We start from the raw sequence: 16,796 nt of genomic DNA on the forward strand, positions 1-16,796 counted from the left end.
ATGGAGGGGCTTCCCATACTTGGACTCAGTTTTTCCTGAAGGCTTGAAGAGGACCAAACTCGGAGGACATTGTTGACCCAAGTGGAGTGCTACACCCAAGTATCAGTCACTGTGGGGCTCAGTGGGAGCAGAATTGCAGGTGAGGTCTGCAACCAGGTCAGCTTGTTCTTACAGAGACACAAGGTATGAGTCCTGAACCTGTGGGGACTACTGGGAGGTGCCTGGCATACCTTTCAGCTGGAATTGAGGGGCTGGGGCTGAACTTGTAAGGAGCCCAATTCTAGGTATGCTTGCAGAACCATCTTTACCATCAGGACCTGACACAGTGTGCCCAGTGAGTCATTCAAGACTGTCTTCTTGAGAGAAAGCTCAGGTGTGCAGATGGGCTTTTGGATGTACTGTCCACCCCTGACTGAGAAAATGGAACACTGGCTTCAATCTTATCCTGTGGTACAAGCCCTGGCACCCATGGAGGGTTGGGGTGATGGTGAATAGCAAGTACATGATCTTCTGTATCCTAGTCCTAGCCCCCTGGGGCTCCTCAATCCCTGAGTCTCCTAAGCTTCACCCTCCATTCCCCTGGGCTCCAGTGGCCATGGCTGGAGCTGGCCACCTTTCAATCCTTTGCAGACTCTCTCTAATGTCCTTGCTGGGGAGAGGCCAACATGCCCACCTACAGGGTGCTTTTCTGGACTCTTTAACATCCAAAGTTCTTCTCCCAGGCCCTGTTACATCACAATTTTCTCCTAGTGACTGAAGTTCCCATTATGAAGGCAGGAATCTTTGTTGTCTGTCTTGTTTTTAAATTTCTCTTGGTCGAGCATGGCTCAGAGAAGGGAACAGTATATTTTTTTTAAAACACGAATAAATGTATAAAGTGTGAACCATGTTGGGGTTAATCTGGGGTCTAATTGCCCTCTCGGATGGCACTTGACTTGTTTAAAAAAGGGCACATCATATGTATTTAAAGGTTTATTTTATAAGTCAATAGAGGAAGTGCTTACCACCTTCTTTGTTGGGGAAAGGTAGCGCCTAGAAGCCTGGTAGTTTGGCTGCAGGAAGCAAAAAATCTGGTTAGAGTTCTTATATGTACTCCTTGGTTTCCAGGGCTGATGGAGAGCGTGTAGGGGACATAGAAGACACCCACTCTCTTTAGTGACCAGTATAGGTAGTAGGGTCAGCTGCTAAGCAAGTAGCGGGGAAAAGCCCATTTCCGAGAAAAGCCGTGCACAAATCTGGATATGTTCAATAGGAGATAACCAAGAGTCATTCCTAATGTGCATTTAAACGTGGGTCTGGAGTTCAAGCTAAGTCTAAGCCTGAGAAGACAATAGATGTGGTGCAAGTCCATAAGCTATTTGGGTGGCTGCAGCTAGTTTACTCTGAACAATTTGGCGACTCTGTTTCAAAATAACAAAGGGGTGAGGATGTAGCTCAGTAGTGCATGCTTGCCTAGGTACAACCCATAGTACCAAAAGAGCAATAAAACAAGAAAAAGACAGACGTCTTAAATCATTCTGCTTCTAACCCAGATCTAGAAGTGGTAAGGTCAGGACCTTCAGAAACGCATCCAAGGGGCCAGAGGAAAAGGCCACCAAGAAGCAACTGGGGGAACCAGTGAAAAAAGGCAACATCAAGTACAGAGCAAAGTGGCTGCGAAGAGGAGGGGGAACTGGATCCCCAAGACCTGGGAGGGGTGCATGATGCTGGAGAGTTAAGGCTGGAAAGCCTGAGGAGTCAAGGGTCCAGTGAACTCTTTGTGGGTATTGTGACTGAGGGAAGCGCTGGTCCTGGGACGCTGCAGACTGCAGAGGTAGAGGGCCAGTCTTTGAAGTAGGGAAACCTTGGGGATGGGGAGAGGATTGGAAGTTTAGCCAGGGGCAGGGCTTTAAAAAAGTTGGAAGATGGGTCTGGCGATGACCAAGGGTTCGGTGAAAATGAAATGACCCCTATCCTTATCCCTCCCATGAGATCACACACAGAACAGCGGCGTGCGTCCCTTCGAAGACTTCAGCGCATGCCCAGAGCGGCGGGTATTGTCACGTGTGTTTGCCGCAGGGGTTGGTCCCGCCCCTCTGCCGGGTCGCATTGGCTGGCGGCCCGGAAGGGGGCGGTGGTGGCTTTACATCCAGGGGATTTTCGTTGGCTCCGAGGCCACGGCGGAGAGGGTCTCTGTAGCCGCCCCCCCGGACGGGACCCGCCACCTCCCGTCACTGCATCCCTGGCCCTCAGGATGGACCCTCATCCGTTGCCTACGGATGGGTGGGGGTCGCCAAGCCCCGGCCCTCGGGATGCTTGCCCCGACGGCGGCTCCGCTACTTGCAGCGCCACTCGGATGGAGGTCCTAGAGGAGTTCGACAGCGAGTTCCCCCAGAACGTGACCTTCTGCCAGCTCATCTCCGTGGAGGACTTCGAGAGGCAGGCGGCGACCTACACTGAGCGCGCGCTGCGCCGCCTCTTCCGCACTCTGGACCGCTCTCCGTGGCTGGCAGAGAGGGTGCTGCGGCAGAGAAAGCAGGCTGAGTGCGAGCAGCGCGGGCTCTTCTCCTTCCTCTGGGTGCGAGCCGGGTGGGGACGCCATCCTCGGGCTTTTCTTGGGCCGCAGATGGGGTCTTGCAGAAGCCTGAGACCGTTGCATCTGGGGAGTGAAGCGCGCAAGTGACACTACCCCAGCCTCCTCACCCCTCCACCGCGTGACTCTTCTCTGCGAGTTTTCTGCTACCCCGCCTCTCCCGTTGTTGTTGCAGGCGAAGATTCTTTGCACTTTCCAGGGGCACCTGAACCTGTGCAACAGCATGGGCCTGCAGGAGATGCGCCAGCGCCTAGAACGGCTGAAGAGGAGTATCCACCGCGTGCACCTGTATGCCCGGGGTGAGGCTCAATCTCAGCCCACGAGGGGCCTCGCACTGTTTTGTTTCTTTCTGTTTTTGTGCTGGGAATTGAATCCAGGGCCTTACTTGTGCTAAGCACATGCTCTAGTACTAAGCTACAATCCATGGCCACGTGCATTTTAATTTTAAAGAAAGACATTTTTAAAAAAATTTAAAAGGAAAAAGAAAGGGGCTGGAGGTTTAGCTCAGCGGCATAAGCACCTGCCTTGGAAGCAGGCAGTCGTGAGATCAATCCCCGGTACCGATAAAAAGGAAAAAGACAAAAAAAAAAAAAAAAAAAAAGGAAAAAGAAAAAAAACAAAACAGTGTAAGAGTACAAGTAATACAGAACTACAAAAAAAAAAAAAGTAAGAAATCACCAGTTAATAGATTACACAATATCATCTTAGAGATAGTTGCTCAAGTCACAGGATCAAAGCATACAAAGTGGACATTCAAACAGTGAGACTGCAAACAGTTGTGTTCAGTGATCTAATCAAAAACATTAATATGGTCAGCTATTTAACACACCTAAACACACTTCCAGTTGTATCCTTTGGAGCACTTTTTTTTCCCTCTCTTTTTTACAACAAAATTTACACATTTTGGGTTTTATTACTCCCATAGTTCTTATTACTTTTTTTTTTTGGAAGAGAATAAAATCAAATATGATAAAACAAAGCTGTCAGTCAAAACCAAGGATAGACATAGCACATGATGTAAAAACAGAGTACAAGGTTATCAACAATGGTTACCATAATGCCTTTTGCTTCCTTAAAAAGAATTGTCTATCTCATTAGGTATTATAAAGTTGAACAAAACAATAGAGAACAAGACCAATAAAACCTAAACATTGTAAACATTACAGGACTTCAAAAGAAGATAATAGTCAAACCAGAATGGGCATCATAGTGAATCTTATTGCCTTCAAAGTAGTTGCCTATACCCTCAAACTTCATACTATCATACAGAACGGGAACAGAGTCTAATCAGTCGAAACAAGATAGGGGGAGTATTACAGGACTTCAAATCAAGTTAATAGGAAATCAAAAAAGTTACTATAATATAGCCTGCTAATTTTTTTTATTTTTTCCCCTTAATTAAAAAAATAACTAAATAATTTTTTTAATGAATAAAGGAGAGATTGAGATAAAAGAGGACATAACAGCATAACAATACAGGTCAAAGCATGAGTTTCAGCAACCTAGTGCTTCACCACCAAATAACCCGACTTAATAGTAGTTACCATAGTGTCTTTTTCCTTGAAATATTTGAATATAACTTCGTATACTATAGCATCAAACATATCAAGACAGTGTAAAACCATTCAAGTGGATGAAAGCATTGTAGGGTATTTAGAACCAGCTAACAGAAAACGAACAATGGTTTCTATATTATCTCTTTGCCTATAACAATTTTTGTTTATACTATCACATATAATAAAAGTCAGCAAGATAAAACATGATAAAACCAATGGAGACAGAAGAGCCATAGTTTGGTGGGGTTTCAAAACAAGATGGTATTAAATCAGCACTAGCTTTTATGATGTCTTGTTTTCTTCAAAATAGCTGTTCATTTCATCATGGACGATAATACCAAGCCGCCCAGAATAAAGCCATTCCAATTAATGAGTGAAAACTTTATAAGGCTCCAAGACCACATAATGGGGAATCATGATTACCACCTACTTTTATATATTTGAATCATTTCTTACACTAGGGAAACTATTCGGTATTCACACGTGTGAGTTTGACTTATTTCACTTATGTGAGTATGGTCTCAAACTGCACCCATTTATTGATACATATCTCAATGTGATCCTTCTTTATAGCTGAGTAGTACTCAACTGTATAGAAATACCATAACTTTTTTAACCATTCCTCAGTTGATGGACACTTGGGTTGTTTCCAAGATCTGGAGATTACAAATTGTGCTGCTATAAACATAGGTGTGCATATATCACTATGGTATGATGCTTTCAGTTCTTCTGGGAATATGCCTAGAAGTAGAATAGCTAGAACAAATGGGACTTCCAATCCCAGCTTTTTGAGAAATCTCCAGACTGACCTACACAAAGGTTGTACCAGTCTACACTCCCACCAACAGTGCAGAAGAGTTCCTTTTTCCCCACAGCCTCTCCAGCATTTGTTGTTGAAGAAAGACATTTTCAAGCCGGTGTAGTGATGTATGCCTGTAATCCCAGCACTCAGGAGGCTGAAGCAGGAACTGATCTTGAGTTCAAGACCAGTCTGAACTACATAGGGAGACCCTGTCTCAAAAAACAAAAGCAAAGAAACAAACACCTGTAATCTCAGAGGTTTAGGAGGCTAAGGTAGGTAGATGACAAATTTGAGGCCAGCCTGATATTAGTAAGACGCTGTCTCTAAGTCAAAAGGTCTCGGTGCTGAGTGCTTGGGTAGCTTGGATGAGACTGGCTTCAGTACCCCGAATCACCAAAGAAAGATATTTTCTGATGTAACCACCATGTTACACTGAACATAACACACCATGTCCTCGTGCTAGTGACATGTTTAGCCTATATTACATTTTGATGGTCTACTAAAATCTTTCTGTATTTTGTTATTTCAGGATCCAGTGAGGCCCACATGTTGTTTTTGAGCAGTAGGCCTCTTAAGTGTTTTTTGTTTGTTTGGTTGCTTTTTGGCACTGGTGGGTTGAACTCAGAGCTCTTTCCCTGAGCTACATCCCCAGCTCAACTTTTTTTTTCTTCTTTTAATTTGACACACAGGGTCTTGCTAAGTCACAAAGTTGCCCAGGCAGAGGTCAAATTTGTGATCTTTTTGCCTCCGCCTCCTAGAGGACTGCCATTACAGGCATGTCCCACTGTGTCTGGCTTCTCTTAAGTTCCTTTTTTCACTAAGGTGAACATATATATAATTTGTGTCCAAATTGGGACATTTGTGATCACTCTAGGATGGCAGGCATAGGCCTGTGGCCACTTCTGTTAAAGCCTCCTTTGAGGTAGGATGATCTCATGTCATTTTTTCTCCCGTGCCATTGGCTTGAACCATGTCATGCTCTGGGTGTCCCACCCGTGCATTTACACCTGTTGCTGAGTCTTCCTGTACTTCTTGGCTAGTTGTTCTGAGGCCCTGGCTGGATTCAGGCAGGCTCAGTTCCTTTGGTGTGTTTGTGTTCAGTGATACACTACCTTGGGGCGGGGGGCATTTAGGAGGCCCAGGTTCCTGGGGGTGGGGTGGGGGTCCACACTTTCCATGTTACTACGAGTCCCCCGTGTCACCTGTTCATCTGATGGGTGGGTCAGGAACACATTCCTCATGATAGCTTCACTTTTTTTAAAACCTCTTTTACAGAAGAGGAGTTGCTTGCTGACATGTGCAGGGTCACGTTGTAACTATCCTGGATGTAGGCTTGGTTCTAGGTTGATCTGTAGCACAGGCTCTTAGGCTCTAGGCCAGTACTGAGTAGTTGTTGTTATCATTCTAGGTGAGCCATTCTGATTGGCTGTATAAAGTTACACTAATTCTAGCTGTCTCTAACTTTGGACAGATTCATCAAATGAAGTAGAAAACCTAAAAGAGAAGATGCTAGGGGGCTAGGGATTTAGCTCAGCGGCATAAGCGCCTGCCTTGCAAGCAGGCAGTTGTGAGTTCGATCCCTGGTACCGATAAAAAGGAAAAAGACAAAAAAAAAAAAATTTTTTTTTAAAAAGAGAAGATGCTCTCCCTCAGCCCATTTCTGCAAGCCTTTCTCACTTTGGGTTTCCTCATAGAGGAAGTGCCTTTTCCATGTCCCCAGAATGGCCATGGGGCTGGGTACAGGCAGCCCTAGGTGTTCCCTGGGGCCTTCATTGCTCTTGGCAGATTCAGCTCCCTACAATGCTGGAGGTGGGCAGCAGCCCAACACCGTCACATCCTGTGGATTTCTGCCTTTGAGGTCAGACTGCCCAGGCTAGATCTTGTCTGCCTATACAGATAGAAGCTCTGGTTCCACCTGTAAAATAGACACAAAAGTCCTCTTCAGGCGAGGCATGGTGATGCACACCTGTAATTCCCAGCACTCTGGAGCTGAGGCAGGAGGATCAGTGTGAATTCAAGACCAGCCTGGGCTACAAAGGGAGCTCAAGGCCAGCCTCAACTGCAATGTGAGACCCTGTCTCAAAAAGACCCCCAAACAAAAAGAAAAAAAATGTCCTCTTTGTCTAGGGGGCTGGAAGTTGGTAAGATGATGCACACTGCTGCCTATCTGTGGTGGTCTAAGGTTTTGTCTCTTATGATATGTGTCCCTCCATTCCTTACTGAAGGGATGTTTTGAAGATCCCACAGCATTGTGTCCACCCCTATTCTGCCCTGCTGTGGCACAAGGAAACACTTGTTGCACTTTTTTTTTTTTTTTTATCACAGATACCAAGAACAGAAGAAAAAAGAAGTCCAACCCGAAGAAATCAGAACTCATCCTCCTACAGGACCGGTCAACCTCTCCATGCCTCCCGGCAACCCTGCCACCTCCATCACTGCTACCACCTGTCACCACCATGACCTCTGTGGTGGCCCCATCACCCCCAGTCTACACTATGCCCAGGGTCTTTGGCCCCTTCCCTTCACTCCCTAGCAAGCCGGTCAGTGGGAATGTCGTCTAACCCAGGCAGTCCTGGGAGGGTAGCTTGGTCCCCCTGCTCAGATGCCTGCTGGGCCTGTGGCCCTGGCTCTCCGACCTCCATAGATGCCTCTTTGCAGACAAGATGTTAGGTGGAACAGCAGTGGATAAGGCAGATAAAAGGGGGCTGCCCTGGTTTAAGGGTCATGGTAGGGGTCGAGGGTACCAAGCTCGATCTTCTTGGCCTTGGGTATGCAAGGAAGCACTAGGTACACTGGACAGGATCCTGGCACTTTGAAGGACAGAAAAGACTGTGGGCCTCCCCCATGTCTTGAGCCACACTTCTACCTCTCCCTGTGGGTGTCATCCCACCTGTCCCAGTGCCTGCTGTGCCTGCCCTTCCAGGTGCCTGTTTATCCTGTGCATCTCCATCTCATCTTCCAGGCACCTCTCCATCCCCTAAGCTGGACTGAACCTCCTTAGTCAGCTTCTAGCCCCTAACCTACCCCCTGTACCCCTGAAATACCACAATCAAAAGAGTATTGATATATCTGCTGAATGAAAGGGAGTAACATTGTCTCATATAAGGATTGTTCTGCAAGGAGAGTCCCCACACTTGTCCTGAACTTTCTTTTGTTTCCTGCAGATGGAGAAATTGGACATCTCAGGGTCTGAAGTGCAATTAAACTGGAGTGGTCTGTCATCAAACCCAAAGAGGTGGAAGTCCCTCTGGACTCTAGGGAAATGGAAAAGGAACATTTGGGGGGCAACCTGGAACGAGACTTGGTTGCTTTTTGTCCTCATCTCTTAGTTCTTGCTACGCTTTTTAGTGGTTGCTGTCTCATTTACCCAGGGGAGGAGGTGGGCTCTGTATGTAGGAGTTGCTGGGCCTCTGTCACAGATCTGCATTCTCTGACTGGAGGGACCCAGGACTGACATCCCAACTCTGCCCTGTCTTGCAGCCACATGGTTGATCTGACTCCCTTGGTCCTCAATCCCGGAGGCTTCCATTTCTCATACTTGGCTAGAAACAGTCCACACAAGCTCCATTGTCCCGGCTTCCCCTGGTAAGCAGTCCTCTACATCTCCAGGCCCAGCACCATTGTGACTGTCCAACTCGAGGGTGCCCCTGTAGTGTACCTGTGCCTAATGGGAGTATGCACAAGACCAAAAAGGTTTTTCAGTATGATGTCCATTTCACCTCCAAGAATGACCGTAAGTATAATGAGGGGTGAAAAAAATAATGTCCTTTCTTAGTGTAATGATGAGAAATTGGTCACTAACTATGCAGAGGGCCAACTGAAAGGAAATGATGCCACCAACCGAGGGGCAGCTCCTAGTCTACATGAGGGTCTACTCTTGGCATTACCCATTCTGTGGGTGTAGACAACAATGACATCCATCCCCTAAAGAATTAAAGATGTATATGCTGAGATTGCTAAGATAAGCAATAAATAGCTATCAAGAACCCCAAAATATGAGGGCAAAGTAATAATCTCAGCTACTCTTAGCTATGTAGAAAGCTGTGCTGGGAGGGTCACATTTGCCAGACTGATGTTTTTGGCTACAGAAATACAGTACTACCAGATTGGCTTAGTCCTTGCCATCAGCCCAAGCTGGAGATTAAAACAATGGCCTGTAGCACGCTGGGCAAGTGTTCTACTACTAGCTATGTCTCAGTCTTGGTGTTTTAGAGCATTTTGACCACCTCAAAAGGAAGAGCACACTGGGGCTAAAGTACCTGCATAGCACAAATGAGGCCCTGAGTTTCACTTCCAGTACCAAGCACTGGCACCTGTAGCTACTTGGGAGGCTGAGATGGGAGAATCATTTGAATCCAGGAATTTAGAGCCATGCTGTACAATATAGCAAAATGCTATCTCAAAAACAGCTGGGAGTGGTGGCGCACTCCTATAATCCCAGCACTCAGGAAGCTGAGGCAGGAGGAGGATCATTACAAGGTTGAGACCAGCCTGGGGTACAAAGTGAGCCCAAGGCCAGGCTAAACTGCATAGCAAGACCTTGACTCAAAAAGACAAAGACAAACAAACAAACAAACAAACAAAAAACCATAAAAAAGACAATGGAGGAAATATTTGCATATTACATCAAAAATGAAAAGCAACCTGATTAAAAAGTGAGCACATACTTCGTGTGGTGCATACCTATTATCCCAGCATCAGGGAGGTTGAGGCAGAAAGACTGCTGAAAGTTTGAGGCCAGCTTGGGCTACATAGTAAGTTCAAAGCTGGTCTGAATTACACACTTAAGATCCTCTCTCAAAGAGGGGAAATGCAGGGCCGGGGATTTAGCTCAGTGACATAAGCACCTGCCTGGCAAGTGCAAGATCATAAGTTTGATCCCCAGTAACCACCAAAAAAAAAAAGTGGGAGGATGCAGAGGATTTGATTAGGTGTTTCTCCAAAGAAGATGTACAAATAAATGGCCAGTAAACAGGAAAAGGTGCTCAATTTTATTAGTCATTGGGAAAATTGCAAATCAAAACAATAATGATGTAATAGCACATAAATTAGGATGGCTCTTATAAAAAGTCATCTTCAAAAAAAAACCAGTCATCTTCCAGGTGTGATACATACCTATAATCCCAGCACGCTGCGGGGCTGAGGCAAGAGGAGTGCAAGTTGACCTAGTGTAGGGATGCTGGGTTCAATCTCCAGGATCCCAAAAAAAGAGAGATGACAGCCGTTGATGAGGATGTAGAGAAACTGAAGCCTGTGTATGACTTATGGTAAGGTATAATGGAGTGGCCACTGAGAAAATCAGTTTGGCAGTTCATCAAAATGGTGATCACAGAGTTCCCTTAGGATCCAGCAATTCCACTCCTATGTAAGTACCCCAAAGAATAGAAAATAGGAATTCAAACAGATACTTGTACATGAATGTTCATGTGCCACCATTCACAATATCCAAAAGGCAAAACAGCACACGTGTGAAAGGTGAATAAAAGAAATGTATCTATCTGGATAATGGTACATTGCCAAAAAAAAAAAAAAATTTTTTTTTTTTTTTTGTCTTTTTGAGACAGGGTCTCGCTATGCAGTTCAGGCTGGCCTTGAGCTCACTTTGTAGCCCAGGCTGGTCTCAAACTCACAATGATCCTCCCACCTCAGGCTCCCGAGTGCTGGGATTACAGGCGTGAGCCACCCCACCCAGCTCCACATTGCCAAATGTAAAAAGGAATTAGGTATTAACACATACTACAATACGTGGACAAGCTGAAAACAAATCTCTAAATTGTATACTGAAATTGGAGGCTAGGGGTATAGTCCATAGTACCATGTGCGCTTAGTATGCCCAGGAGCTACAGATACTCATTCTTAAATTCTTTGATCCAATGTTTACAATCTGGCTGGGCATGTCAAAAAATTCTTTTAAAGATCCTGAAAACTGAGGACCGTGGATTTAGCTCAGGGGCATAAGCGCCTGCCTGGCAAGTGCATGATTGTGAGTTCAATCCCTGGCACCAAAAACAAAACAAAAACAAAAACAAACACTGAAAACTTCCCCTAGGAAATTATAAAGAAAAGAAAAAAAGCTATTTGTATAGAAATACTCATGGCCACATCAGTTAAAAAGGGGAAATCTAAAAACAAATGTGCACTCACATAATTATAGAAAATCATATATTGGGAAGACTGAGACAAGGTCTTACTATGTAGTTCAGGCTGACCTTGAACTCACTGTGTAGCCCAAGCTGGCCTCAAACGCACAACAATTCATCCTGCCTCAGTCTCCCCAGTGCTGGGGTTACATATCTGCATCACCACATCTGGTACATGTCATTTAAAATTATAAATATGAAGCCACATGTGGTGACACATGCTTGTAGTCTCAGCACTCTGGGAGGCTAAGGCAGGAGGATCACAAGTTGAAGTCCAGCCTAGGTAACTTAGTGACTTAGCAAGATAAAAATAAGGGGCTGGGGACTTAGTGGCACAAATGCCTGCCTGGCAAATGCAAGGTCATGAGTTCAATCCCCAGTACCAGAAAAAAAAAAAAGCACTGGGGACGCTGCTCGATGGAAGGCCCTGGATTTACTTATTTATTTTTGTCTTTTTTTCATTTTTATCGGTACCGGGGATCAAACTCATGACTGCCTGCTTGCGAGGCAGGTACTTATGCTGCTGAGCTAAATCCCCAGCCCCTAAGGCCCTGGATTTAATCCCACTACCTCACACAAAAAGTATAATTAAACATGATCATGTAATTTATGAATTACATCCAAGTGGAAACAGACTGTGAGGTCAGAAGAAGGAGACATGGAAGGGTAGAAGGTGACTGATCTTTGGGTGACAGAGAAGCACTTTTTGCCTTTTTCTTTTTCTTTTTTATCGGTACTGGGGATCAAACTCACGACTGCCTGCTTGCAAGGCAGGCGCTTATGCCGCTGAGCTAAATCCCCAGCCCCAAGAGAAGCACTTTTTGCAGTGTGGTCACAAAGCAAAGTTTCAGAGTAAAGCATAACATCATTTAGTCCACACAGAACAAAGTAGGCAGCTACAGAGCAAGACTGAGGTGATAATTATTTTTTCTAGCTCTGTCTAAGTGGAGCCTTTTCTTTTTGCAGTGCTGGGTACTGAACCAGTAAGTTTACTGTAGCCAAAGTGAAATCTACGCAGAAAAACTCACCAGATCTTGCCTATTTTTATCTCCAGAAATAGCTACTGTTTGAATATTTCTGTCTCCATGTAGGCTTCTCTCTGTGGATAACTGTGTCTGTGCACATGTTATAGTCTGTTATATAACTGAGTTTGAGAGTGTCCTGTTAGTTTTTTAAGCAATTCTAGCTTGTGAGTTTCCACCCTTGTCACTAAAAATATCTTCATGATCACCAATAAGAATAAATGCAAAATACATAGATGGAACATCATTTTCCCAGCTGTTCTTGTCTATTGAAATACTGCAATGCCCAGGGTAATTCTTAGACTCTTGGTACATTGTGTAAAGCAAGAGTAAATGAGTTGTCCTCTCGCTGATGCTGTCACCAAAAACATGTTGCTTTTCATTGGTTCCAGGGCTAACGGGGTACCTCAAAGGTACAGTGCTCACCCAGCACACTCAGCCCTGAGTTCAATCCCAAGCACTGAAGAAAAAAACATTTTCCATGGGGAAAAGTTCCCAGTATATAATAGATGGAATAAAAGAGAGCCCTGCTGCTAAGAGATTTTTATGTACTCTTCCAAATATTTTGTGTTACACCCCCCCACACACAAAGATTACATTAGATAATATATCTTTTGAGATAGGATTTTGCCAACATAAAAATACACTAATTTTTTAAAAATTGGTTTTGCTATGTAATACAGTCTAATCTCAAACTTGTGATCCTCCTGCCTCAGTCTCTTGAGTCCTGGGATTACAGATAACCCAATAACTAGTTAACTCTGAATCCAAGCAGGTGCACATGACATGTACTTAGCAGGTTGGGTTTTTTCCCCCCATTAAAAGCCATTGTGATGTCCTTACTTGTTGGGGGTATTTCCCTTATTCATTTAAATAGCAGCAGAATAGTCCAAAGTGTGGCTGCAGCATGGTCCCTTGACTGTCTTCTCATGGCCATTTAGACTGGGTCATGAACAGTGCTGCAATGGACAGCCTTGACCACACTCATGGAGAAATGTATTCAGAGTCCTCCTCCATCCGAGGATTTTGCCCCATGTAGCTTTGGTGACCCTAATGCTCATGTCCTGCCTCATGGGTGTGTGTTGGATGTTTCCTGTGCAGGACCTCTGCCTGTAGTGGCTCTCCTGGCTCCGACAAGACCCCAGCATGTGCTGTGAAAGCATCCATTTTCACCCCGCCTGTCCTCCTCAAATTTCAGCCGATTTCCAGACCCAAAGACGACTCAGAGAACAGTCCTGGTGGTGCAGAGTCTATAACCCAGGAGAGGAGCCATGACTGCGCCCCTCCAGACCAGGGCTTGGGAGATGAATAAAGTTCCCAGGGAGGTGTCTTCTTGCCTTGTGCTGGCCAGTGTGAGCCTGAGCACCCTAACCCTGAGCCTGCATGTGCTGGGTGGGTGGCTCAGGGCCCGTATCTGTACACTAACATAGCCCTTCACTCATGTGCACCTTGAGAAGGGAGCGAGGGTGGGGAGAGAATGCTGTCCTTCCCTTCAGTGACTGTGGCCCCTCTGGGCCTCTCTTGACTACACTGAGTTTTGAGTTTCCTATATTTTCCTTATGCTTTATCTGATGTGTAGCTTTACAAACAGTGATCAGTGTTCCTTCTTGTAGGAAAGTGAGCTAGACTGTCAGTTTCCAACTTGGCCCTCCCTACCAAGTTTCAATGACATGTCATTCTCACTGTCACTTCACATGCTGAACTGAGGACCCAACCTGCGTGTGAAGTGTGAGTCCTTATGAAGTGCTTGATGGTCACTGGACATTAGCAGACAGCCACTGAGCCCAGGTGTTTGCCTCACACCTTGCTCAGGACCAGAGAAGTAAACCAAACTGTTGAGAGGCTTATGTCCATCCTTGTGTGTGTGTGTATGAAGTCAGTATAGAGGCCAAATTATTACAGGATTACAAACTGTGACCCCTAAGGGAAATACATGTCAGGTGGTCAGAGAAGTTCTGAAGAGGTGATATTTGCTGAAACCTAGAGATCACACTCCTGTAAACCCAGGTGCTAAGGCAGTGAGCTCATGAGTTCAAAACCAATCTGCGAGATCTTGTCTAAAACATCAAAATCCAGGCTGGGGATTTAGCTCAGCAGCACAAGTGCCTTCCTGGCAAGCATGAGGTCATGAGTTTGATCCCTGGTACCAAAACAACAAAAATCAAAAACCAACCAAAAATAAAGAAAAAAAAACTGAAGAAGTCAGCCTTGAGAAAAGGCAGACATTAGTTTTGAATGCCTAGGTACTAGGTGGACACTAGTTCCATTTAGCAGGAAGTACAGTAGAAGCAGAGGGCGTGTGCATGTGTGTGTGTGTGTGCACGCACGCGTGTGTGCGTATATGTGTGTGTGTGCGCACGCACATGCGTGTGTGTGTGCATGGACATGCACGTGCACGCGCATGGTGGAAGTGGAGGAATTCTGCCCTGAGCAGACATGTTAAACATATCCCTTGGTTGAATGGAGGTTAACTATCTACAATGCTGCCTTTTTCTTTTTTTTTCTTTTTTTCTTTCTTACTGTTATTTTATTTATTTATTTTTTTTTGAGACAACTTCTCCCTGTATAGTTCAGTCTGGCTTTGGACTCACTATGTAGCCTAGGCTGACACTGAACTCCTAGTGAACCTCCTGCCTCAGCCTCCCAAGTGCATGCCCAGCTAGAATGCTGCCTATTTTAACACTGAGAGCCACAGACGACTATAAGTTGTTTAAAGCCACGGTTTTAGGGGCTGGGAAATTAGTTAAGCGATTTAAATGCCTGCTTGGCAAGCATGAGGTCGTAAATTCAATCCCTGGTCAAAAAAAAGTAAAAAAGCCCAAACCCACAGGTATTCTAGATATGACAGCACAGGCTTTTGATCCCCACACATGGGAGGCCAAGGCAAGTCTGGGCTATGTAATGGGACTCTTAAAACACAGAACAACTAAGGGCCTAAGGTGGGTGAGGTGGTGAATGAATAGAATTCCAGAATTCCGAAGAATTGAGGCAGGAGGATCCAGCCTGAGCAATTTACTTCATGAGACCATCTCAAAAAAAGGGTACGGTGGGTTCCAGGGATCTAGTTCAGTGTGAAGGCCCTGGGTTCAATCCATAATCCCCCCCAAAAAATAACAAAAATAAAAAAAAAATGAGCCTGGAACCCAAGCACCTGGGGTGGGAAGTGGGAAGACATCAGAGAAGCTCAGAAGGCCCCCACATGCCATGACCCCGTCTTAGTCACTTTCTTTGTCACTGAAACACAGTGACACCCACAACTTAAAGGAGGAGAGATTTATTTTGGCTCACCTTGGGTTCTCTAGTCAGCAGCTCCAAGGCTGGGAGGTCTGGTGGAGGAGGCTGCTCTGGGCGCAGCAGAGAGGAGGAGTGGGGAGGGAGATAAACTCCTCCCCTGGACCAGCTGCTTCTGACCAGACCCCACCTTCTGCTGTGAGCAGCAAGCTTCATAAGAATCACCTTCCCACAGCTCTGCCAAAGCACAGGGCGCTCAGCGGGCATCGACTATAAACTAACAGGCCCACCGCACCCGCATGTAGCCACTGTGCTGCCAAAGATGCCCAAGAGGGAGGTCTGCTCAGGGCCAGAGGCAAATGGCAGGTTGTTGGCTAAGCCTGATCTGGCAAAGTGAAAACTTGGCAAAAAATGTAGCAGGAAAGGATAAATATTAGGGCAGAAAAGTACAAACAAAAGAGGAAAAGGTAATAGGTGTGGTGTTACATGCCTATAATCCCAGGATTTGAGAGGCTGATGCAGGAGAACTGCTGTTAGCTCAAGGCCAGCCAGGCTACATAATGAGGCCGTCTGAAAACAAAAACAAAAAACACCTGAAGAGGCTGGGGTTATAGTTCAGTGGCACAGCGCCTGCCTGGCAAGGACAAGGTCTTCAGTTTGATCTCTGGTACCTAACCCCCCCCCCCCCCCCGCCAAACCAACCAAAAAACAAGAAAGGAAGGGGGCACAAAGGGAAAATGCTGACATGGCTTACCAAGAAACTGTAGATTTACCTGTAGAAATAGAAAAAACAAAACCCAGGAGAGTACAATCTCTGATGATGCGGGAGAGGAAAAAGCCAAGTCTAATTCGTGTCTCATAATAAAATCCAGAGGACCATTTTTATTTATTATGTAAAACTTTTTAAAAGCAGCTCTAGAAATATTTTTAAAAGGAAAGAATACCACTTAACCCCACTGTTTTCTAAATCCATTTTATTTCAAGAACAAAAAAGAAATAGAGGCAGAAGAAGAGGAGGAGGAGGAGGAGGAAGAAGAAAAAGACCTAATAATAAAACTTCAAAATACATCAATCGGGGCAACAATGGTACATTCATTGTACATTGACATCCCCAAATCTTTCACTCACACCATAAGACATCTGCATTCAATTGTAAAAACAATGCCAACACAAATCTTGCTCTTCAGTGAACTCAGAGAAATCAGTAGTAGAACTATCTTAACTATTTTTAATATACATGTTTCTTTCAGCTTCTTATACTAATGAGACTGTATGAAGTTTGTATATATGTCTTATTTATTTCAGTGAGTGTGGTCTCAGATTTCAGCCATTTACCAGTTTATTCTCCTTGGTGGCTCCATTGTATAAAAATACCACATCTTTTTTTATTCATTCTTCAATTGATGAACATTTAGGTTGTTTCCAAGATTTGGCTATTACAAACTGTGCTGCTATAAACATGGGTACACATAT

General features: G+C 45.1%; 1 protein-coding gene across 2 annotated transcripts; it reads left to right on the forward strand.

Annotated features, from left to right (window-relative positions):
* The first annotated feature begins 1,828 nt into the window (after positions 1-1,828).
* Positions 1,829-13,422, forward strand: LOC100714893 (uncharacterized). 2 transcript variants are annotated; one of them, XM_063226136.1, is made up of 6 exons: positions 1,829-2,557; positions 2,748-2,871; positions 7,256-7,470; positions 8,095-8,165; positions 8,411-8,515; positions 12,037-12,334. In XM_063226136.1, exons 1-6 carry the CDS (start codon positions 1,943-1,945, stop codon positions 12,047-12,049), a joined length of 1,143 nt encoding a protein of 380 aa, XP_063082206.1. In that variant the 5' UTR covers positions 1,829-1,942; the 3' UTR covers positions 12,050-12,334. The 2 variants fall into 2 exon arrangements, with proteins under 2 accessions (XP_063082206.1, XP_003478108.3); XM_003478060.5 differs by lacking the exon at positions 12,037-12,334 and adding an exon at positions 13,194-13,422 and having other exon boundaries at positions 1,833-2,557.
* The last annotated feature ends 3,374 nt before the right edge of the window (positions 13,423-16,796 follow it).

The sequence above is a fragment of the Cavia porcellus genome, unplaced genomic scaffold (assembly GCF_034190915.1).
Source record: "Cavia porcellus strain 051 isolate PalLab524CR breed Dunkin Hartley unplaced genomic scaffold, mCavPor4.1 scaffold_16, whole genome shotgun sequence".
NCBI lineage: Eukaryota > Metazoa > Chordata > Mammalia > Rodentia > Caviidae > Cavia > Cavia porcellus.